Here is a 25,362-nt window from a genome sequence, read left to right as displayed (position 1 = left end):
ACACCCGAAAGGAATGTGTGTATAATAATAATAATAATAATAATAATAATAATAATAATAATAATAATATTGTCTGGCTTTTTTTTGTGGTCTATCAGATATATTCCATTCAGCTACTCATCTTCGACTCGTTCAGTATCATGCTCGCTGAATGGAATATATCTGATAGACCATGAAAAAAAGCCAGCCATTATTATTTAAATATGTCACTCAGATCCACAATGAACAGTATTTTGTCTGAAAAATGCGAGTTTTTCAACATGAGAAGATCAACTTCACATCTTTCAAGCCAACATGTGATTTTCTTTTTATTATATCGACACATTCACAAACAAAAAGTCCCCAAATTTATTAAAACAACTCACTCATCGATTTCCTCACGAGTGACAAATAGAGTTTTATGTCCCGGTTTTGGTTCTTCATGGTGCTCGGATGAAAAATATGAGTCATGTCTTTCCCAGTAAAACACTCGTGTCCATATAATATAAAGGTAAACAGGTAAAGTATACAATTCTCTCTGATTCAGAGTTGGATAAGGTGCCTGATGACTAATAGGTGTGGTGTGAAAGTATGCTAAAACTGTCCAAACGCCTGCTTGGAACCCAAAAGCCAATAAAATGTGCAATTTCTCATTTGAAAACTGTTATGGAAATAAAATGAACAAATATTCATTCCTTTTAAAGCAAAACCTGCTTGGAAGTGGTACAGACAAGCACGGCTCTTCTTATTAAATATAGCATTTTTAATGAGAAATAGATTATATGAAACATTCATTTGAAGAAAGCTGATTATAGGTTGTTTTTTTTTTTACTTTCTTTTTCCCCCCAACAGAACAGCAGAAACTACATAGACAAGGTAGTGAAAGCTGTTTGCCTATCAGACCCATGGCGAGGTGCACCAGAAGGCACAGCCTGTATCACACATGTCGTTCTGTAAAAGGCGTAAGAAAGGACAGCGTATGTGCTTGTATGCATGGGTAAGGGAGGTTGTTAGGGTGGCGTTCGGCACCAGCTGGTGATTTTTCTTCTTCTTCTTCCTGCGCGAGAAAAAATAAATTAACCCAGGGGCTCGCAAATCCTTCTGTTATCTTGTGCTCGAATTGCCGTGGCTGGAAAACTCGCAGTGACCTAAGAAAAGCTTTTGATTTCATGGCTATATCAAGGCAATGTAGCTATTTACACAGATAATATACATCTTAAGGGTCTTCAGCAAAGGACAAGGCGACTCAAGCCTCTTAATTTAAATACATGCAGAATACAGCAAAGATGGACAACACTTCCTGTCTGCCCTTTTCAATACTGACGGATGGAGAAACATCAGATCGGGGAAAAGGAGGAGGAGGAGGAGGAGGAGGAGTTTATGTGAAGATGCCATGAAACTTTTTTGAAAATGGTTAAAGGGATAGGTAGCAGGCACTTAATAAGACTGAATAATAATAATAATAATAATAATAATAATAATAATAATAAACATGGTCATCAGTTTGACAGGAATCAGATTATGAATGTACAAAAAGGGAACATTTTTCGACAAGCATTATACAGTTAATTATGAGGCTCAACTCAACATGAAGTTTCACATAAACTCTACATCTGGCTTCAGGAAAATGCAATAGCAATCCATCATGGTCATATCTCGCTTACGGACTACTATGCTATTCTTCAGAGGAAAAAAAAAATACAAACTCATGTATAGGAATTCATTCTCAAAATAAATGTGTACAAGCCTATATCTTTATTTTTCATTCCCCTGGGAAATATGGCTTTATGTCGTCTCTTGCAAGTGTCACGGACTCAAAAATCATTTGATCTCAGCACTCAAAATTAAACAAAAAAAATTAAAACAATCTTGACGTATCAGCAATTACAAGCTGGACTTTTTTTTGTGAAGCTAGAATTCATTGTTCACCTTCAGCCCACAAACGCTTCCCTCAGCAGCCAAAAAAATAAACAAAACCAAAATAAATTAAAAAAAACCCAGACGATTCAGGTTCGGCTTTGGTCACTCATTCTCAAATGACACAAGCAGCTAGCAAACAGTGATTACCATTAGGCGTCAACAAAACTGGAGCAATAAACAGCTGTTTTAGTGGAGAATGTTTCCTTACTGCTTTCATGCCAAGCACACTCAGAGGGACGATCAAGCAGAGTATGAAGGAAAAGGAACGCTATACAGATAATTATTTCCTGTCTTCCTTAAAGCAGACAGACCTAAGACTATCGAAATGTTCTCTATGTCATCAAAGTAAAAGTATCTCTGGTCTGCTTTGCTAATTCATTAAAAATGTTACCCAATAAAGAATGGCAGTTTCAGGTGGACCTTTGTTCCCTCTGAGTAATATCAAGGCCTCATCATCATCATCATCGTCATCGGATGTTGAATTTATTAATATATATATATATATTTTTTTTTGTATATACTTTTTTCTTTTCTTTTAATGCTCCATTTGGAAGTGACAGACATGCTTGGACAAATATGGTACAGTCATGTTCTTTTTTTTTCTTCTGTAGTGAACTAAAAGGCTTAATCTCTGTATTTTAGTTTCTTATTTAACAATTACACTTACAAAGTTGTTAATAGTACATCAAAAAAGCAAAATGTCCCAAAAGGGAAATAAAAAGAAAGAATCCAATCCTCTTTTTTCCCCTACAAAGTTTTCTCGTTCGTTAGCATTAAATTTTCAACAAAGTTTGGTAGTCAGATGGTCCGACTGTTTCAAGATCTCTGTATTGTACATGTCCAATGCATGATTGACACGGATCATCTCACTGTTGTTGAGCTTGAGTCGGTGCTTGAGCATACAGGAGAACAGGTCTAGCTGGGGTTTCCCGGGCGCCGCTGGAGGGGCCAGGCGGTTAATCCTGTCCCTGATATCCAGGAGCAGGAGCATGATGGATGAGGACGAGTAAAACTGTGTCCCTTGCGTGTAGGACTGGTTGACCTGCTGGACGGCACTCCGGAGAAGGTCGGAGTTGAAGCGCAAACTGTAGCCGAACACCTGGATGTCAGAGATCTTGATGTAGATCTGACGCTTGTTTGGGTCGGAAAGGTCCACGGGTCCATGACTGGTGTCATTACGCAGGACAGTGGGCACCTTGGCACGACTGCGCAGGTAGATGTGGACCGTCTCAAAGAAGGTCTTCCAGCGGTTGCCCAGAATCAGGGTCCAGTTGAAACATTGCGTGTTTTGGAGTCGTACCTTTTCCCAGCGGGGGTATCCATGTTCGCCAAATGGCATGCTCCATCCTTCCGAGTGGCTTCCACTGAACGGGTTGACATAAACAAAGAACATGGGGTCCATGCTGTTGTTACGCATCTGGCAAATCTTCATGGACAAACCCACCATCATGTGCAGGTAGTCCATGCGGTTCTTGTTGCTCTTCAATGTCAAGGACATGCGCTTGCGCCAGCGTGGGTCGAAGAAGGTCTCCAGGCGCACCTCGTTGCTGATGAAGGTGGTGTGGATGTACAAGCGCGAGTCCATCTTCTGCAACAGGTACTTCAGTTCCAGGTCCTGAAAGTCCAGATCTGTCTCGAAGCTGAGGAACTGCTCGCTGCGCTCCGAGTCCACGTTTTGCGGCTCACAGCGGCCACGGTACAGCTTGTAGCCCTTGTTGCATGAGCCACACTGAGATATGTTCGCCAGGCTGCACATGGCGCAGCTGTTGTTGCCACCGATCACACATGGGATTGGACGCTGGCACAGAGTGATGCCCGTGTGGCACACACATGTACGCTGGCTCTCCAGGAAGGTGCCCCAGAAGCCATTCTCATTGCAGTAGAGGAAGGACTGTACCCGGTTCAGCCACTGCAGAACAGATCTGTAAGCACAAAAAACAAAAATGAACAAAGACAAGTGGATAAAATGGACCATTAATGATGCATCAAGGCTTGCTGTTGCAGAGGATTAAGTAACCGTCACGGGCTGCTACAGTTTGCAACAGTCCAATCACTAAAATGGATAATATACTCTGGCAAAAGAGAGACTTCATGAATATCATATTCTCCCCCCCGGCATCCTTCCCTGCCATTCAGATGAAGAAGGCAAGATTTCACGTCTTTCAACTACGATGACCACACTCAGTGAGAAGTGATGACCTCACCATTCTGCAAATCAGCAGGGCCTCCAGCCATTTCCAATAAAACGATCGCCTGAGGAGATGACACTGAAGGTGATGGTGGAAAGACAGACACTTTATTCAGAAATTCTACTTTTCTCCTCAGCCCACTGTTGAATAATTAGATCTGAATGTCATTTGCACTTAAGGGATTATGTCCCGCTAATTGGGCTAGAATTTCTCTGACTCCATCTTCACTCATATCCTCAAGTCTCACAGGACAAAGATCTGAAAAAGTGTGAAATCTTCAACCATTGCATATATAATGTGGGTCTAATGTAATATTAATACCTCTGGTTCTATAGTTCGGGACTTGCAGGGTCATGAAAAGGTTTGTACAGTTGACAAAACTGTGGAATTTATTTCAAAGATTTTTATTTCCTTTGCAGTGAAACATTGATTAATTCAAGGTTTTATATTTCATCGACTTGAAAAGTACAACCCCAGTTCCAAAAAAGTTGGGACACTGTTTAAAACAAACTAAAGCAGAATGTGAAGATTTGCAAATCATGGAAACCCTATATTTCATTTAAAACAGTACAAAGACAACATATCAAATGGTTAAACTGAGAAATTTTATTGTTTTTTAAAAAAATATGTGCTAATTTTGAACTTGATGTCAGCAACACGTTTCAGAAAAGTTGGGATGGAGTAACAAAAGACTGAAAAAAATATTTAAAAAGTTGTGTAACATAAAAAAAAAACTAATTAAATTAAATGGCAGGAGGTCAATAAGATGATTGGGTATAAAAAGAGCATCCCAGAGAGGCGGAGTCTCTCAGAAGTAAAGATGGGGCGGGGTTCACTGCTCTGTGAAAGACTGCGTGGGCAAACAGTAGAACAATTTAAGAATAATGTTCCTCAATGTACTGTACGGTACAACTGCAAAGAATTTGTGGATCACATCATCTATCGTCCATAATATCATTAAAAGATTCAGAGGATCTGGAGAAATCTCTGTATGCGAGAGACAAGGCTGAAAACTGACATCGGATGCCTGTGATCTTCAAGACCTCAGGAGACACTGCATTAAAAGCAGACACGTGTCTGTAGTGGAAATCACTGTCTGGGCTCAGGGACACTTCAGAAAACCATCGTCTGTGAAAACACTTCATTACTGCAGTCATAAATGCAAGTTAAAACCAGATAAAAAAATATCCATAAACCCCGCCCCCTTCTCTGGGCCCAGGCTCTTTTATGATGGACTGAGGCCAAGTGAAAAACTGTCCCGAGGTCTGACAAATAAAAAATAGAAATTCTTTTTTTTTTAGAAAATCACGGACACCACGTCCTCCAGGCTAAAGAGGAGATGGACCATCCAGCTTGTTATCAGTGTACAGCTCAAAAGCCAGCATCTGTGATGGTATGACGGGACATTAGTGCACATGACATGGGTAGCTTGTACATCTGGGAAGGCATCATTAATGCTGAATGATATATACACACATGTTTCACAGCAACATGTTGCCATCCAGACAAAATCTTTTTCAGGGAAGGCCTTCCTTCTTTCAGCAAGACAATGTCAAACCACATTCTGCACATAATACTATATGGCTCCGTAGTAAAAGAGTCTGGGTGCTAAACTGGCCTGCCTGCAGTCCAGACCTGTCTCCCATTTAAAGCATTTGGTGCATTATGAAGTGCAAAATGCAACAAAGGAGACCCCGAACTACTGAGCAACTGAAATTGTACATCAGGCAAGAATGAGACAACATTTCTCTTTCAAAACTACAGCTATCGGTCTCCTCAGTTCCCAAACGTTTACAGAGTGTTGTTAAAAGTAGAGGTGATGCAACAGGGTAGAAAACATTCCCCTGTCCCAAATTTTCTGAAACGTGTTGCTGACATCAAATTCAAAATGAGCATATATTTTTTCAAAAAACAGTAAAATTTCAGTTTCAACATTTGATATGTTGTCTTCGTACCATTTGCAAATTATTACATTCGGTTTTTATTTACAGTTTACACAGCATCCCAACTTTTTTGGAATTAGGGTTGTGTTACATATGGTAGCGTGGGGCTACAAAGTACACAGTTTCAGCGACCTCGTAAAGGCCAGCCGAATATCCATCCATCTCCTACAGAACGGTGATCCTCCTCACAACTTTTACAACTTTGCAAACTTTTTAGCGGAAATTAAAAAGCACAATTTTGCTGCAAGGCCAGAGGTGAATTGCATAAAGTGATAAACAAAACACTCAGTGGACAATTTGGGGAAATTAAATATAGCGAATCCATCTTGTGTATGACCTTGTGGTTGAGCATTATTTTGTCACAATAATTCTAGTTCGCATATTGTATTAAATCAAGTGTACTTCTGCCTGTGTGTGTTTTCTCCACTCACGCTGTATTTCAGAGATATGAATTTCATCTCTGTTACAGAGAAATGAATACAGGGTGTATGAAAGTGTTTGTGAGCCTCAGATTACCTGAATGTCGGTGTCTTCATTCACCAGGATACAAATATTCATAAATAACAGTTGCATTCAATCTGTATAACTCGCCCTGAAATCTGAGTAGTACCCAACCAAAATGTAATTTTACTTCCAACGTGCTTTCGATTGCATCGCTGATTAAATCGCTTAAGCTACCAGGTTCATTCGAGTGCTCATGCTGTTTAATATTGTCACTTTATATGTATTTGCAATAAGTCGTATTTATGCGGTTTGAAGTGCTAAGTTACAATATGTTGCATTCTGCTTTTTCTTCAATATGTGATTTTGGAGCAGCTTGCCACTTTTATTTCTGGTATTATGATTATTTATTTATTATATATTTTTGTTGCCGGAGTAAGCCACGGGGAATGGGACTGAAATGTTTGGAAATGACTGCTGTTTGTTTTCTCACGTCACAGTACATTGGTGGAATGATAATCAGACAGCATTTTGGTGTTGGGGATGAGGGAGAGAGAGAGAGAGAGAGAGAGAGAGAGAGAGAGAGCAGGAGAATGAGGAGGATATTTTGGTGTATTGCTCTGTCTCAGTCTCCACGACACACCTACAACATTATCTCATCTCATCTCATTATCTGTAGCCGCTTTATCCTGTTCTGCAGGCGAGCTGGAGCCTATCCCAGCTGACTATGGGTGAAAGGCGGGGTTCACCCTGGACAAGTCGCCAGGTCATCACAGGGCTGACACATAGACACAGACAACCATTCACACTCACATTCACACCTACGCTCAATTTAGAGTCACCAGTTAACCTAACCTGCATGTCTTTGGACTGTGGGGGAAACCGGAGCACCCGGAGGAAACCCACCCTACAACATTATGTAAAGAATAATACACTTTGTGTCATTCTGTTATAGAAAAATAATCAACGACAGGATCGTATAATGGGCAGAGTTAGTTATTGTTACCAGAATATAGTTGATTATTTTCCTAAAGCAGCACATACACATCCTGAAGTGTTTATTCCCCTTATACTACAGAAATTTGCCAGTGAATATATGCATGATGCATATTTTTTATCCATTTATAGTTACATTTAAATCAGACCAAAAAATAAATAATCCTGTAGCTTGTCATGTTACCAAGAAACAGTGAAGCGTAAACTCATCTGTCCTGAACCTTCACACTGGATACTCCTTCTATCAGTGTTAAATACTGTAAAATAAATATCTCCACATGTGGTCGAGGTCTGTGTCTCTAAGTAGCCAAAAAAAAAATACTGACATGAAAGTAGTCGCCTTCAATGCGTTTATTGTATGGAGGCGATACGTGCGTGAGTGAATCCCAGAAAACACTCAAGTCTGAACTCTTGTTAACCGTTTTTAAGTTGGGTCCCTTTTTGGGAGACCTGCCCTAGGACCACCCCGTGACCGCCCCAAAACAAATGGCAGCTCCGATTAAAATAATCATAAAAGGACTTTGTTTGAAACACAGACTTCTGATTCGCCTTCTAAGGGTTTTACTACTTAATGACAAGTCTGTGTTTGTCACGCAAAATGCCTTTACAACGATCAGTGGTGGCGAATACAAGATGATCACATACACATGAGGTCCTTTAAACATTTCCCATATGGAAAACATTTAGATAAAGCTTATAAAATGTGTATGTCCTTTGTCTGAAATGTGTATGTAAAGCATAGAACAGTGAAATCAGATATAAGATCCTTAGTAAATTTGAACAAAATGAAACTTGTACGATTTGTGTATTTATCAGAACAATATATGACAGTAATGCAAAAGTGGCCACTTTCAGGAGTAAATCATATTCCTTATATGATGCACAATACATGAAACATAAACTGAAGGTGATGGAAAGTTATTATTTTTTTATAAATTTCTTCTAGGCGGCACGGTGGTGTAGTGGTTAGTGCCGTCGCCTCACAGCAAGAAGGTCCGGGTTCGAGCCCCGTGGCCGGCGAGGGCCTTTCTGTGCGGAGTTTGCATGTTCTCCCCGTGTCCGCGTGGGTTTCCTCCGGGTGCTCCGGTTTCCCCCACAGTCCAAAGACATGCAGGTTAGGTTAACTGGTGACTCTAAATTGAGCGTAGGTGTGAATGTGAGTGTGAATGGTTGTCTGTGTCTATGTGTCAGCCCTGTGATGACCTGGCGACTTGTCCAGGGTGAACCCCGCCTTTCGCCCGTAGTCAGCTGGGATCCGAGTGCCCTTGACTGTTTGGTTATTTGAACCAATTTATATATGTGTGTATGTATATATGAGTGTTTAGTCTACGTCTAGTTCATATCTAGAGTGTTTATATTGTCTGTTTGATTGTTTAGTCTGTGTGTAGTTCTTATCTAGTGTTTACACTGTTTATATTGTCTGAGTGTTTATTCTATGTCTTGTTTTATCTAGTGTTTATACTGTTTATTTATACTGTTTATATCGTTTGTCTGAGTGTTTAGTCTATGTCTAGTTCCTATCTAGAGTGTTTATACTGTTTATATTGTTGTTTTTTTTTTCTATTATTCTATTTTTTATTTATTGCATTGCCTGTTTGCACCGTGGGTCAGAGAGGACTGAAATTTCATCTGTGCTGTATGTCGAGCATGTATAGCATATTTGACAATAAAGTTGACTTGACTTGACTTCTATTTCTTTTCCATATGGGTTAAACTCTGTGTACTTAGGCTCAGCTTAAGGAGCTTGATGTTAAAATACCTCCCAAGTATATCAAGGATGAATTCATCCTAAATAATACAGCGATTTCACCCTGCTCTCAAAAAATAACTGCAGCAAGCTAAAACAGTTTGCGTGCATGTGTGTGTGTCCCTCATGTGTGACTGGAGGCGTGAGGCCCATAAAATATTGAAATGGGAGAGCAGTCTTTCTAACCTAGTCAACAATACATCAAAAAGATAACCTTAGCTTCAGAGACCGAGATCTTCACACCATTTGGTGCCTCCAGAGACAAAGTCTCCAGGAATCCCAACACCTTCTGAAGCTCTAAGCCAAAAGTTAGAGACAAAATTATCTCTCTTTCAGACACACACACTTGCACGCGCACACACACAGAGAAAGCTTCACCAGATCAACAATTTGACGCTTTTGTGGTTGAATAAGAGCACATTTTAGTCTGTTTGCTAAATTAAAAAAAAAAAAAAAAGATTATGAAAACTTTACTTGTTAATACTGGCTTGGTACCATGAAGATTAAACATCGTAGTTTTTCGTCCATCACGGAGACGAGCTGCGTGGGTGTAATACACAACGAGGCTGGGCAAAAGCTACCCTCATTCCTCTCCTTCTGTCTTTCTCTTTCTCTCTTTCCGCTATATGGCTTCCACCCACCGTTTATTACATTACAACTAATGACAAATGACCACAATTCCAGTGAGCCTTCAGCCAGGGCAATAACGGCAGTCTGGACTTCTCATAAGCAGAGATGGGCTCTGCACTTTCCTTCCCCACTGCCATTTTGATTAAATTCCAAAATGGCAGTGCTGTGTGTGTTTTAAAGATTTTATTCCTTTTAAAGTGAGATTACTTTGCTTCGAGTTTAAATAGAATTTCCATCTGTCTGTACTCCTGTGTTCACACAAGCAATACCGTCGCAATGTCTGCTGTCGTGTCTTATGGCAGTGCACCATCCTGCTTTTTCTTCTCTTTAAAATATATTTTATATCATAATTAAAACCCATGGGAAAATGAGAACGCTGTTTTAAATGGCTGGTGTTCCTTACTCGAGTTAATTCAGTGTTACATCAGCAATATTACCAACTGAAAGACTGTAAATTTACAAAAGATCTGATTAAAAAAAAATTAAAAATGCACCCCAAAGTTAGTCATTTTTATCCATTTCTTGATGGAAATGCAATTTGAATGTGTTACGTAATATATTTTAAGGACAAAAAGGTGCAACACAGCATCTCCAGCTCTGTTCAATATGACATTTTTTTTGTATGTTCCTACAGTCTGAAAAAGTCAGAAGGCAAAGGGTAAATCATACAGAGCCCCCTAAGGGTCATGGGGGGATCTCATCTCATTATCTGTAGCCGCTTTATCCTGTTCTACAGGGTCACAGGCGAGCTGGAGCCTATCCCAGCTGACTACAGGCGAAAGGCGGGGTACCACCCTGGACAAGTCGCCAGGTCATCACAGGGCTGAAACATAGACACAGACAACCATTCACACTCACATTCACACCTACGCTCAATTTAGAGTCACCAGTTAACCTAACCTGCATGTCTTTGGACTGTGGGGGAAACCGGAGCACCCGGAGGAAACCCACGCGGACACGGGGAGAACATGCAAACTCCGCACAGAAAGGCCCTCGCCGGCCACGGGGCTCGAACCCGGACCTTCTTGCTGTGAGGCGACAGCGCTAACCACTACACCACCGTGCCACCCGTCATGGGGGGGGATATTTTTTATTATTTATTTATTTAATTTGTGGAGTTACTTTTGTGTTAGGGTTAATGCAAAAGTATTGGAGAGAACACAAAAGGAGCTCAAAAAAAAATACTATGACCCATAGGGGGCTCTGTAAAAGTCATCGATGCTGATGATAACGTTCTCATTTTTCCAAGTAAGGAGGCCTTACAGCAAGTTTTAGAGATAACCGAGATGGTCTACAGAAGGTACGGGCTCACGCTCAGCCAAAAGAAAACAGAAATGATGGTCTTCAGTGGAAATGAGGATGATACAAGAGTTAAACGTCTGGGTAAGCTCGACAACACCAACATTACTAAGGCTACCGAGTTTAAATACCTTCGTATCATATTTTCCAGTTTTGACCCCAAGAAATTTGTTCAACATCGCATCATGTGAGCCATAGGAAAATTTGCAGATGTGAAAAAAGTACTCACAGACCACTGAGCGAAGCTCAAGGCAAGAGGGAAGAACATGGTCGCCTTCATTAGATCAAGGTTGACGTACAACTCAGCCACATGGAATTCATTATGAACGAGCTAGAGGTTGAGTGGGTATGGCTGCTATGGAAAATAGTACGAGGAGGCTTCAAGTGATGCATCACACCATCCATAGGCAGATCTGAAGCTAAGAGAGCAACAGGGAACTGGGACTGTACTCTCAAATATTCCAGTGAAGACATACACAAGCTTACTGGCACACCAACAGTCCACGAGTGCCGAGAAAGACATCTAGACTGTCTAGGCCACTGTGTCCAAATGGACAACTCAACACTACAAAAACATATGTTGTTCATGTTCCCTATGACAAGCAAAGGCAACAGACAACAGCTGGACAGAACGACAGAAATGGACAAGGGGCAGGATCTTTGATCGATGAGGGAATGCTCTGAATTCAAACAATGGATCGGTGGCTGCTACAAGGGCTCAGAGTCCTCAGACTCATGAGGTTAAGCCTCAAAGAGTAACGATGATGAAAAACATGATAAAGGGGCTGAGAAAAGAAAATGCGTAGAGCATAAGCATGAACACATAGAGCATGTATTGTAAATAATGTCATCTCATTATCTGTAGCTGCTTTATCCTGTTCTACAGGGTCGCAGGCGAGCTGGAGCCTATCCCAGCTGACTACGGGTGAAAGGCGGGGTTCACCCTGGACAAGTCGCCAGGTCATCACAGGGCTGACACATAGACACAGACAACCATTCACACTCACATTCACACCTACGCTCAATTTAAAGTCACCAGTTAACCTAACCTGCATGTCTTTGGACTGTGGGGGAAACCGGAGCACCCGGAGGAAACCCACGCGGACACGGGGAGAACATGCAAACTCCGCACAGAAAGGCCCTCGCCGGCCACGGGGCTCGAACCCGGACCTTCTTGCTGTGAGGCGACAGCGCTAACCACTACACCATCATGCCGCCCCGTGTTGTAAATAATAAAACATTAAATTAAGTATCTGTAGATTTACTCTCAGCAGTTCCTGCCTTTTTTCAGACACTCTGTACACTTGGATTTAAATCTGAAGTGGGTGTGGCTTAATCCTGCTTGTATGGTTATTAGTATTAGCTCATCCAGCCAAGAGGTGATGAGTTTATCCCATCATGTGTTGTCCATCGTCCGTCCGGCGTCATCCACATTTCACGAAAATCTCTTCTTTCTCAATTCTTCACCGATTTGTATTCTTTTTGGCAGGAAGGTAGGTCTCCCTGGGGTACGTATACCATAGCTTCTACCCAAATTTGAATAATTGCAATTAATAATGAAGATATGGAGTAATTAAGACCTAATGAGCAGTTTCCACACATCACTTCTTCTCTCTCAATTCTTCACTGATTTTGCTTCTTTCTGGTATGAAGGTAGGGGGACCTAGGGGGCATAGAACTTCTATCAAGATTTGTGTAATTGCAATTATGAATGAAGTTATGGACTAATTAAACCTTAATGAGCAGTTCAACAAAAATCGCTTCTTGTCGGTCAATTCCTCGCCATTTTGGATTCTTTCTGGTAAATAGGTCGGTATTCCTAGGGTGGATATCGCTTCTATATATAGCTTGTATATAGTGTATATAGTTTACAACATTTATTGCACAGGGTGGCCCACTTTTGATCGTTCCTTCTGGACTAGACGGGGCCGGAGTGAGCGACGCCATCATTGATGCTCTTGTTTTTGTTTGTTTATAACTGCTTATTATATTTTCTCACCAATGCAGTTGGTTGGACTGTATTTCTCAGAGTATAAGCAAACTAGGAGCTTAATATAAAATCATTGCAACCCTGGTCAGGCAATCATAAAGGATTATCGCACACGTTATAGATAGATAGATAGATAGATAGATAGATAGATAGATAGATAGATAGATCTCCTATTCAGGTCTGTATTCATTTAGAACACATTATCTATTCATTGATGTTCAATTTCAGTTATTTCCAATATATATATATATATATATATATATATATATATATATATATATATATATATGTAGTGGTTAGCGCAGTCGCCTCACAACAAGAAGGTCCGGGTTCGAGCCCCGTGGCCGGCGAGGGCCTTTCTGTGCGGAGTTTGCATGTTCTCCCCATGTCCGCGTGGGTTTCCTCCGGGTGCTCCGGTTTCCCCCACAGTCCAAAGACATGCAGGTTAGGTTAACTGGTGACTCTAAATTGACCGTAGGTGTGAATGGTTGTCTGTGTCTAGTCAGCTGGGATAGGCTCCAGCTTGCCTGCGACCCTGTAGAACAGGATAAAGCGGCTAGAGATAATGAGATGAGATATACAGTATATATATATATATATATATATATATATATATATATATATATATATATATATATAAAGAAGCCACACCCCATACAATCTTTAACAAAAAATTGTTGAATATTAAAAAAAAAAACAATATTTCAGGAATGAGGCTCTGCAAAAGGACCTGCCATAAGCTGTATGATGATATCTATAAACATTTATAGTAAAATTAGGATTATTAAAATGTAAAAAGGCTTTAAAAATCTCACTTCTTATCCTGTGTAAAACAAGAGAAGGAACTCGGCTTCTTTCCTTCCTGAATGACAATTTTGTGCTGAAATGGTAAACGTTATGCATCAGCTGTCTGACTCCAGCAGGGCAGGACTGCTCACACTTGCTTTTCCTGACGACAGGAAATTGCGTGGCTCGCAAAAAAAGGGCACTAATCGAATAAACACGGGTTTATTGCTGAGCTGGATTTCCTTCTAAAACTTTGCATTTTGCTCCAGCATGTCTGTGCTCACTCAGGACCTCTTTCTCCAAAACAGACAGGAGCAAAAAGCACAAGATAAGGAAGTATGGGCATATTATATATACTGTAGGCTGAGGTGAATTTATATCATTCAGCACTTTGACATGACTATAAATATTTTTGCATCCTTGGTCTTCTACGGTACATCATCAGAATAGTTGAAAAGTGCATCTTGCTTTCATAACAGGGTTTAGTTTTTAGGCTTCTTGCAGGATTTATCCATGTCTGACTCCGAGGGGATCACGGATGCTGCTCGCTTCCAATAATGAGCCACTTGTTTCTGTTTGGCGTCAGCAAGAAACTCTTCCCCGAACAGGCAGCCAAAGAGCAGGACAACTGAGACTCTCGGAGTAACAGATAAACTAAACAGACTTCAGCTCTGAGCCCAGACACAGCAGCCAGAACCAGGGAGTTAATGCAGATGCATTCACTCCAAGTCTGTGACCAATAAACTCCAAAATATATCCAGTACATGTGATCTTATTGACTTAAAATCCTCATGAATTTATTTTTTAAGTGTCAGTGTTTTTTTTTTCATTTAATAACAGCTCTCTAATTCACAGTGTCAGCTGTTCAGTAAAATCTAAAAAAGTGTGATGGACTTCTAAACTCCTAGTCCATCATTTGAGTGATGATAGTATCCAAATATCCCAAGGTAAAAACTAACAGCAAAGGAAACATGTACAGTAACTTTCCCCTGGAGCCACTGCAGAAAGGTAACACATCGTACAACAAATATCATGCATCATTTATCTTTAGTAAGGTACGAATGTTCTCTTGGGCCAAACTGAACGAAAAATTCCAGCCAAATTTACAAGAGTTATGTAAAATCTGATTTTCTTTATACTTGTGTCCGTGTTGAAAAAATGTACAAAGAGTTTCAAGCATCAAAATGATGGTGCAATCATTGCCAACTTGAAGGGCACTTGGTAGAATTTATACCTCCACCAAGCCACATACTGGATCATCAACATCAAAATCAAATCACTTGATCCTAGGATAATACTAAAGCTGTCCACCAAATTTCATCCAAATCTGTTCAATACTTTTTGAGTTACGTTGGGAACATACATATCCAGATTTGCATCAAAATCTCATCAATTGTTCCCTGATCCATGGATCATCTTTTCTCAAAATTTTGCCTGATTCACATCCATGAGTCTCTTTAAGGCCCGGTCTCACAATACCGATAACTATAAGTATAACCATAATGATAACTATAAATAAATGGGTCCCCTGCAGTGTATGTGGTTGGCATTCACACCAGACTGATAGTGATCCCTATAGCCCAGGCCTGGGTTTATCCGTATCAGTGAGATTGCTTCTGGAGCAATTTTTTCCAGGCCTGGACCTGATCCGATTAAACATCTGACCAATCAGGTAACTGTTTACATGTGGCATTGTCGGAGCACGTGCTATTTTTCCCTGGGCATCTTTGTACATTCTTGTTGCATCAACAGAGGTAATAGAAGTGTCAAAGAATCCCATGCTTTATGACAAAAAGCACAAGCTGTACAAAGATACAGCCAAAAAGCACACTGCACTGCAAAAAATGGCCTTTCAAAAATAAGAAATAAAAGATTAAAACAAAGCATATTTGCTTGAATCAGGTGAAAAAAAATCTGCCAATGGAACTAGTCAAATTCGACTTGGTAAGATTTCTTAAAGTAAGATGAAAAATCTAACCTGTTCTCACTAATCTAACTTGTAGATGAAATAATTCCAAAATAAGATTGGGGAACTTATTATCCGAGATCTGATTAACTCAAAATAATCAAAATAGTTCTTATAACAAGATCGTACTTCTTACATTTAGCCATTCAAGTCATTTTTATTTATTTCATTTTAAGGGTATTTCACTTAAATTCATGACAAAGTCTTAGCAGTAAAAACTGAATTTAAGATAAATATACTAATATTAGGATTGTTAAATTCTACAACTAAGCATTGCTAGCTTAAAAGATTCTCCTTTTGTGACCTGTAATTAGTAAAATAGTCTCTGGTCTCATATCTAGAGTATCTTGAATCAAGTTGACGATACGTGTAGCATTGCAACAAGTTTATTTATTTTTTCCCATTTCAACATTCAAACATTAAAACATCTCTTAAGATTCCACTTCCCCAGGACCTCAGGCACCAAAAAAAAAAAAAAAAAAAGTCTACGCATTTTGACTTACAGTGCTTACACAACGCCAAAGCAACAGTGCATTTTGGGGGCAAGATTCAAAGATTTCAGTAAAGTTCATTTATTCCCAAAACAAGCATACTTGTTTTTTTTTTTTCTTGAAACAAGATGAACCGCATTTGACAAATGTCCAAAATGTACTTACTTGTTTAAAAAAAAAACTTGTTTTATTTTCAAAGGTGCTCCAAATAAGACTTTTTCAAGACATTTTGTCTATACAAGATTTTCAAGATGGACTGTCTAAAAACTAGCCTTTCTAGCTAAATGAGGTTTTGCTTGTTGGGCAATTATGTCTTATAATAAGGGTGGCCAGATGTTTTGACTTGAAAATAGACAAATAAACTTCCTAAGATTTTTATTTTTTGCAGTGTGCAAAAAAAAAAAACCCTGAAAACTGAATTTGAGGAGAAAATTACTTCATACTAGTGAAATTATCTTTCTGCATGAACAGATATTTTACTTGGTAAGACATCTTGGAAGAAGTCGGTTGCAATCTAGAACTACGTTTAATAATCTCAGAATTGGTGTCTTGTATTCTTCTAATAGGAAATGCTAGATCATTTCACAACTATATTCAAGATAGTTTCACTTGCTAAGATATCATTTTTTGCAGCGTAAGATGTATGGAAGATCATCGGCAGTAAAGTGGGTATGACTGTATACGTTTAAACTTTAAATATATCTGTAAACTTTCAGTACGTCTCCTTTTCTTCTTGTTTCAGCTTTGCCTTCTGTGCAAAATGAGCATCAAAAGCAGCTCTTCTTCACTGTGATGGTCAGCCTAGTTGTGCACACAAACAGCACACGTGCAAAAACCAACAACCACATGCATGTACCTCCCAGAGTGTCAGGACCAACCGATATTGTAGTTGGGATTATAGATGTGGTCTGACTACTCCAGACTGGAACTAAATTCAGGTATAGGGATAGCCATAGTTGGAGTTATAGGTATATAACTAGTTATTGGTGTTGTGGAACTGGGCCATTATACTTCGATTTGCACAAACTCCAAAGTGAATGAGGATTTAACATTTTTCTGAATGAAACAGATTTCAACCCACATCCCATTCCTAGTGCAAATGATCCTGCAAACAATTTTCATTTTCACTGAACGCTGCCTGGAACTAATACTGGAAATATCAGATTGGATTAATTTCATGCAGTTTAAGATGCATGTTGTGAATAAACTGGAAGATTCTTTGACTCAATATCAACTTGAGAAATACAAAAATATCTCCTTCCTTCAGCTGTTCCTGTTAGGGGTTGCCACAGCAGATAATGTCCTTCCATATCTTTTTCTGTCCCACCAACCGTCCTCATGCCCTCCTTCACCACATCCATAAATCTCCTCTTTGCTCATCCTCTTTTCCTTCTATCTGCCAACTCCATCTCCAGCATTCTTTTCCCAATACAATAGACCCTGGATCTCTCCTACGTGTCCAAACCATCTCAATCTTGCCTCTTGCACTTTGTCTCCAAGCCATCCTACACGTCCCATCCCTCGAATATACTCATTTCTAACCCTGTCTAACTTTGTCACTCCCAATGAAAATCTCAGCATCTTCAGCTCTGTTCCCTCCAGTCTTTCAACCTCCTGTCTTTTTGTCTCCAAACTGTACAACATCACTGCTGTTCCTACTGTCTTCTACACTTCGCCTTTCACACTCACTGGCAACCTTCTGGCACAAATCACTCCTGACTTTTTCCTCCATCCATTCTGACCTGCTTTACTTCTCTTCTGCACTTGCCGTTGGTGAGAAATACAGAAATATGACAAACTCAAAATATAGAGAGAAAGAAATTGCTGATAAACTAAAAACTTCAAAGCTGAATTATTCACGGAAACGATACAGGAAAGCTTGTCCCAATATTACAGCTTTTAAAAACTTGCATCAGGAGCTAGAATTAAGCCTCAAACATGTTAAATACTAAAATTTTAAAAATAAATCACCTTCTTAAATATATATAATAGCTCTTGATCAGGTATAAAAACTGCATACACTTAATATTCAACCATCCAAGGAGAATTAATTCAGTAAATTTATTTAAAATCACTTTAATGAAATGCATCAATAAAATTTAGTAACCAGATCTTATTTGTACAATTGCAATATTTCCCTTGTATGAAAAAGCTTTTTTTTTTCCTTCATTTGTTTGTTTGTGTATGGACTTTAAAATAGGCAAACTAATAAAACTATGATTTTTTTTTTTTTAAAGAAGAACAAGAAGAACAAACACAAGTGCAAGACACAATCAAAAATGACAAAACTTTGCCAGGGTGACCTGAAGATTACATATACACACACTGCTAAACGAGATGAAATGAACCACAGGTGAGCTCTAATCAGAGAAGGCGCTGTCGAGATGGGACTCAGGAGGAGGTGTGCTTATTGACTGAGGATTCTGGGAAATGAAGTTCCTGAAGGAAGTGTCAGTTCTGGTAAGGCCTTATATAGATTTACACCAGTTTACATCTCATCTCATTATCTGTAGCCGCTTTATCCTGTTCTACAGGGTCGCAGGCAAGCTGGAGCCTATCCCAGCTGACTACGGGTGAAAGGCGGGGTTCACCCTGGACAAGTTGCCAGGTCATCACAGGGCTGCACATAGACACAGACAACCATTCACACTCACATTCACACCTACGCTCAATTTAGAGTCACCAGTTAACCTAACCTGCATGTCTTTGGACTGTGGGGGAAACCGGAGCACCCGGAGGAAACCCACGTGGACACGGGGAGAACATGCAAACTCCGCACAGAAAGGCCCTCGCCGGCCACGGGGCTCGAACCCGGACCTTCTTGCTGTGAGGCGACAGCGCTAACCACTACACCACCGTGCCGCCTGTGATATCTGTTTATTTCTGTAATATCTCACAAAATAAATATCAAGCCATTCTGTGGCTGGGAAGTTATTTAATTTGAGGGGATTAAAGCAAATAATGTGCATGAAATCGCTCGCTTGGTGCAGTCAGGCAGACAGAGGAAGTCCGTGTGCGCATGCGCAGGTTTACCTTCTTCGTCTTCTTTTGGGTTTTACAGCAGCTGGCATCCACAGTGCTGCATTACTGCCATCTACAGGTTTCCCTTTGAGCGTGCACTGACAGTTCCATCATTCTGTCGCTAAACGAACAGCTGATCACACCGAGGTGCTCGCTGAGCGCCCATATTTATTAGTTTGGTCCTGCTTTTCCTTTCCTTCGTATATAACAACGTCTTTTCTTCTCGCTTTCTTTCCGTTACTGTAGTCGCTCTTTCATGTTTCATTCGCACACTCACGTCCTCCATTTTTCTCTCCTGTTTCAAATTTGTATCCCACAATGCCTTGCGTGAACAGGGAAAGCCCACCACGTGATGCATGATGTACTGTAGTATCTTGAATTGGGTCATGGTGAAGCAGGAAAAAATAGTGGAGAATTTAAGGTCACATGGCCCTAAAGTCATTAATTGTTCTATTTGGGAAAAAAAATAATAATAAAATTGGAAGTCTGTGATTCGAATTCAGTAGCTTTCGGTCCACTAAACAAAAATAATTGGGTGTCGGGAAAATTCTTTTTATGACCTACACTTGAAAGATTTGAAAGGCAGTCGACCTTTAAAAATAAATAAATAAATAAATAAATCCCATGCTTGAGTTCTCCTATTCAGTGCTTCGACAAGGAGAAGGTTTCTTTCAAGTTGTTGCTTAAATAAATTAGATAAGAGAAACACAATAAGCTCCGATAAAACACTCATCACATCTATCTTTATGGAGCAGAGTAAGCCAGCTATGTGGGACGTCAGGAATTCTATTCCTACTGTACTCTCTGGATGGACAAACACACACGTCTATCCGATCGCTTTCACGCAGATGGTACATACAGAATCACTGATCAGATTGAATTCATCCTGAATGTAAAAAATGCGTGCACGTGAGCATAGCTAGTGCTGAGCAATTCCAGCGTTATGGACGTGACACTTGAACTCAAAATGGCAACAAATGACCCAGTGCATGTTTTATTGTCTCCCAGTATTTAAACAGGTGTTGCATATTTTAAGGCTGTACCATACTGGAGAAGTGATAGAACAAGAACAATTCCCATAGTACATCTAGGGCATGCCAGAAAACGCCAATAAAAGATGCGTTATGGATGTGACAGAAAAAGTATCACTTTTCTTGGGTGACTGTACATTTTTATCAAACTCTGTGAAATTGTAAACCTAATGTCGAAATGGAGATATCCATTTAATAGAGGGGTCCAAGGTGAATATTAAAAAATCTTTGTTTAAAATATTTTGTATTTCATGCAGAGTTTCGGAAGGAAAAGTCAGCGTTATGGATGTGACGAAATTCCGTTATGGATGTGACGCGTCTGAAATAGACATGGCATATGTTTAGAAAATCAGCAATTTAACCACCATAACCCTTTGAAAAACTCTCTAAATATCAGCTAAAACTATCAAAGTTCTTAAATAATATTTAGGATGGCTATTGTTTTGCTGTTTTGTGGATTTTAGCATACATTTCTGTGGCTTGTGGCAATAATATAGAATTGTACATGATCAAAGTTGATTTTAGCTTGGGGTTTACATTATAAGAAAGAAAGACTGACAGTGACATATTAGGTTGGTTACAAATTGGTTCAACTTATTCACATCTGTAAAATACAGGCCTAGGTGAGATCTCTGGGAGTGGTTTTGATGTATTACATGTTGCTTTATTTTTGCATGGTGAGGTTGACATTTACATGGAATTGCCCTGCTGTTAGATTCTGCTTGGTCAGAAGGTGAGAAGGTGTTGATTAGTTTTCTATCACAGCAGCTCGGATAGTAGTGCAGATACAAATCCCAGGTTCATGTTAATGCACTCGGCATGTTAAGGTTATCGTATTTGAAAAACATGTTAAAGAAATTTCATTGATTTAATCAATCTAAGCAAATGATGTCATTATTGATGGTTAAGGATGCTAACTGCAAAGTCATCTGAAATGTTTATTATTTTTTATTTTATTGTGCATGGTGTTTTCCTGTCCTGCAAGAACAATATCACACAGATGAACGGGACGTGATCATTTTGATGCACTGAGGGTCGCTTTCCTCTGTTTTGGGACCGTTTTCCTACCTCTTGAGGTAAACAGTATGGTAAACAGCCGAATGTGAGGAGCTTGAACTAATTAGCATCATTAGCATCGTGACTGCATCAACCTCAGAGAGCTTTGAGTCGCAGGGATGTGGTTTATGGTTGGTGTTCGCGAATAGATCCGTGAAACAAAAGACGAATGTTTATATCTTTTCTCTGTTCCTGCTTTTGTGTTCTCATTTCTTTCTCTGTAAGATCAAAACATTAGGTGTAGAACTCCATACTCGCTACCGTGGAGTCGAGTCCATGCATTCTAAGGCTAAGATAGCTAAGCGCTAGCTAGAATGATTTAGTTATCTGTCCAGAAAAATTACATAATCTAACCTTACTCTACCTTACAGTTGCACTCACTAGGCAGGTTTTCCTTTTCTTTTCTGCTGAAGGGAGAGCCGAGTCCACCATGTTTGCCCACGCTGACTTGTTTTGGTTAAAAGTAGCTCAAAGACGCCCCATGGTGGTCACGTGATGTGATATTGTTGCTCGCTTGCTTCGGCGATCTCCGGAATCATAAAATACGGGACACTTTTTATCTCGGCAAAGCATTCACACAACATGATACACAGTGTGTGTGTACAGCAGCAAAGTACCTTAAAACTCCTACAGCAATAGAAATAGAACATTTTTTTTTCCCAGAATTCAACTTTGCAGTTAGAATCTTTAAATGTACAATTTTCTGGAAGGAGTCTCCAGTGTCAGCACTTTGTACCCGTCAGAAGTAAAGCTGTAACTTTAAGTTTCCAGGACAGAGGAGTTTATACTTTGTAGTTTCTCAGTCACATGACCAGCTGTGTTTTTGTTTGTTTGTTTGTTTGTTTTGGTCATATTAACTTCATGAGAGAGAAAAAAGAGAGCCTGATGAGTGAACAGCTGTTTATTGATGCTCTACCATAAGTGATAACAGAAACTAATTTGTTTCGCAATATTATACATAACAGATCCAAAGTATGACATGTTGTCCTTCAATTGTTAGTGAGATCTAATATTGATATAACCTTCACATAACGTTCCTCTGGCGGCACAGTGGTGTAGTGGTTAGCGCTGTCGCCTCACAGCAAGAAGGTCCGGGTTCGAGCCCCGTGGCCGGCGAGGGCCTTTCTGTGCGGAGTTTGCATGTTCTCCCCGTGTCCGCGTGGGTTTCCTCCGGGTGCTCCGGTTTCCCCCACAGTCCAAAGACATGCAGGTTAGGTTAACTGGTGACTCTAAATTGAGCGTAGGTGTGAATGTGAGTGTGAATGGTTGTCTGTGTCTATGTGTCAGCCCTGTGATGACCTGGTGACTTGTCCAGGGTGTACCCCGCCTTTCGCCCGTAGTCAGCTGGGATAGGCTCCAGCTCGCCTGCGACCCTGTAGAACAGGATAAAGCGGCTACAGATAATGAGATGAGATGAGATGAGATAACGTTCCTCCTCAGATTCACTGAGATAATCTACTTTTCTAGGGTGTTGTTTAGCCAGTAACACATGACTAGGCATAATCAGTGATTGAATAAATATTCCTCGCTTCAAAATCTTTACAGAACCTCAACAGATGTTGATAGTGGATGCTAACAACATTGTACGGACATCTTCCTGATTAGCAAACGACCTGCATATGATGACATTGAGACTACCTGATTTGCGCTATCTGGACGTGTTTGCGAAATCCTGACCCCTGCTGTAGACCTTGATTTGTGAAACAGCATGAAAAACAGACTGACATCTAAATGTCCAAATTTTTTGTTTGTTTGTTTTGGGTTTTTCTTTTTGTGTGTGTGTGTGTTCAAGCTAATTTAAATCAAATGCTAATTTGACGCTCTAGTTAGGCAGTAAATTAGCCACCCTCTTTGAACTGTAAAAATAGCTCTTGCTCGTACTCAGGAATGGAACGGACAAACCACATCCCACTTGAAATAAACATTTAGGGCAGAAATGCAAAGTGACCATTTTGTTTTCTTGTGACAGCATGAAGTCTGAAGGTGTTACTTTTCCTTGCAGTACAACGACACATTCCTCCATTCTTAATTCATCTCTCTCTCTCTCTCTCTCTCTCTCTCCCCTTCCTCTCTGTGCTGTCAAACGTCCTTGATGTTTGCCCCGCAGAGTCCTGACTACACTCTGCTCGCCTTTGATAACGTAACGGCACAAAACCTTGTCAAAGCCACCATTGAAGCGTGGATGCACTACCTCCACATTAGTGGCAACTGATGTCCTTGCTGTCCATAACAACCCCACCACCCACCACCACCACCACCTCCTCACTCCACCACCACCCATCTCTCACATGATTTTTTTTTTTTCCAAATGCATTTCCAAACCTTTCTTGTGACTATCAGTTGTGCACTTGATTTTCTCCAAGCTGTTGTTGTTGTTGTTCTTCTTCTTCTTCTTTTTTTCCCTGAGGATACGTGTTCAGATCTGATCTGTTTGTCAAGTCTGTCAGCATGTTATGGAGAACGAAAAGTCCGATCAGATTCCATCTTCAAGAGGATAGTTTCTACTCCAGCTGTGTTTACATGTAACTTCTCAGGCTTCTGGATCGATCTGCAAACCAGGTCAGTTTTAGATGCTGAACTAATCATGGCCTTGCTTGTCTGGTCCAGTGTTGGTGGTGTGAAAGGCAGGGAGACATTCAAATTCAAGTAAAGTATGTTGATTTATTCAAAGATTCTGCTTGAGGCAAAAACAGTATAATTTCAAGGAGAAGTCCGTGCTACATCTCCAACCCCCTCATACCTGTTATGACCTTGTGAACCAAGCAATTTGTTCACAGAATCAACAAAATACTTGAATTTCATTTGATTATATAAAGGCATAAACACTATACCTGCTATTCCTTTGTAGCTTTATACACAACTTTGTCATATGAATTGTGACATTTTTCCCCTTTATTGACTTTAACCTTGTGGATCAGTTATAGCCGAGCCTCAGCCTCATGCCTCGCAGCTGACGCAGTTCTTGATTTCTGATTTTTGTGCGCTTTTCTGGCCACAAGCTTCAAAATCTTCACAGTTCCAATTTAAGGCCTGGTTTTGGAGAAAATCAATATTGTTTCAAGAAGCTGAGAATCCCTCTCACAACATCCCCAAACCCTTCAAAAGGCCAAATATAACCTTGTGAACCAACCGACAAAACAAGAGCGATGTGCTTGGATTTCGTTTGATTACATACAGGGCTATGAATGTGAACCCTGCTCCTAAGGCCACCTTTAAACTTTGTAACTTCATTTTTACACAATATCGTTGTGGTGTGAATTGTACTGAAAGACTTGAAGCTTGTGTATCATCAGTTGCAGACTAATCATAGCCTTGAGCTTCGCAGCTGACACAGTATTTGACGTCTCTAGTGCACTTTTCTGGCCACAGGCTTCAGAACCTTCATTGGTCCAAATTAAAGTTTGGTTTTGGAGAAAATCAATATCATTTCACGAAGTTGGACCTCAAAATATAACCTTGTAAAGCAACCAAATTCTAAATAAGGATGATGTACTTGGATTTCATTTGATTATATGATATACGATGCTAACCTTGCGCCTAACTTTAACCTTCGTCACTTTGTACACAACTTGGTCATGAATTTCATAATGAATTTGCACGTAAGACACCAAGACTATTAATACCTCGAGTTTGTGCACCACTTGTACTTCGCTAGTCAGCCAAGTCATCTATGATAGCTAGCTAGCTAGCTATAACACATTTTAGCAGGTATATATATCAGGCAGTGAGCTTGCATGAGCTTAAATGTTCTTAGTTATCTTTAGTACAGCTGATAAGTGAAATAATTGTTCAAATGTTGATACAAACACCAAAATTGGCATGACTATGCCTTGGACCCTGAGGCTATTTTTTAAGAGAAAAATTATGCATGACGTAA

General features: G+C 40.0%; 1 protein-coding gene across 1 annotated transcript in view; it reads right to left on the bottom strand.

Moving 5' to 3' along the window:
- Positions 1-721: 721 nt before the first annotated feature.
- Positions 722-25,362, bottom strand: part of brinp1 (bone morphogenetic protein/retinoic acid inducible neural-specific 1) — a 225,344-nt gene continuing 200,703 nt past the window's right edge. Inside the window, exon 8 of the mRNA XM_060912379.1 lies at positions 722-3,821. Coding sequence (XP_060768362.1) covers positions 2,681-3,821 — 1,141 coding nt within the window. The 3' untranslated portion in view covers positions 722-2,680. The remainder of the gene's footprint in view (positions 3,822-25,362) is intronic.

Source organism: Neoarius graeffei, chromosome 28 (assembly GCF_027579695.1).
Source record: "Neoarius graeffei isolate fNeoGra1 chromosome 28, fNeoGra1.pri, whole genome shotgun sequence".
In the NCBI taxonomy this organism is placed as follows: domain Eukaryota; kingdom Metazoa; phylum Chordata; class Actinopteri; order Siluriformes; family Ariidae; genus Neoarius; species Neoarius graeffei.
Note: the sequence above shows the minus strand (reverse complement) of the source record. Positions and strands in the feature narration are given on the sequence as shown.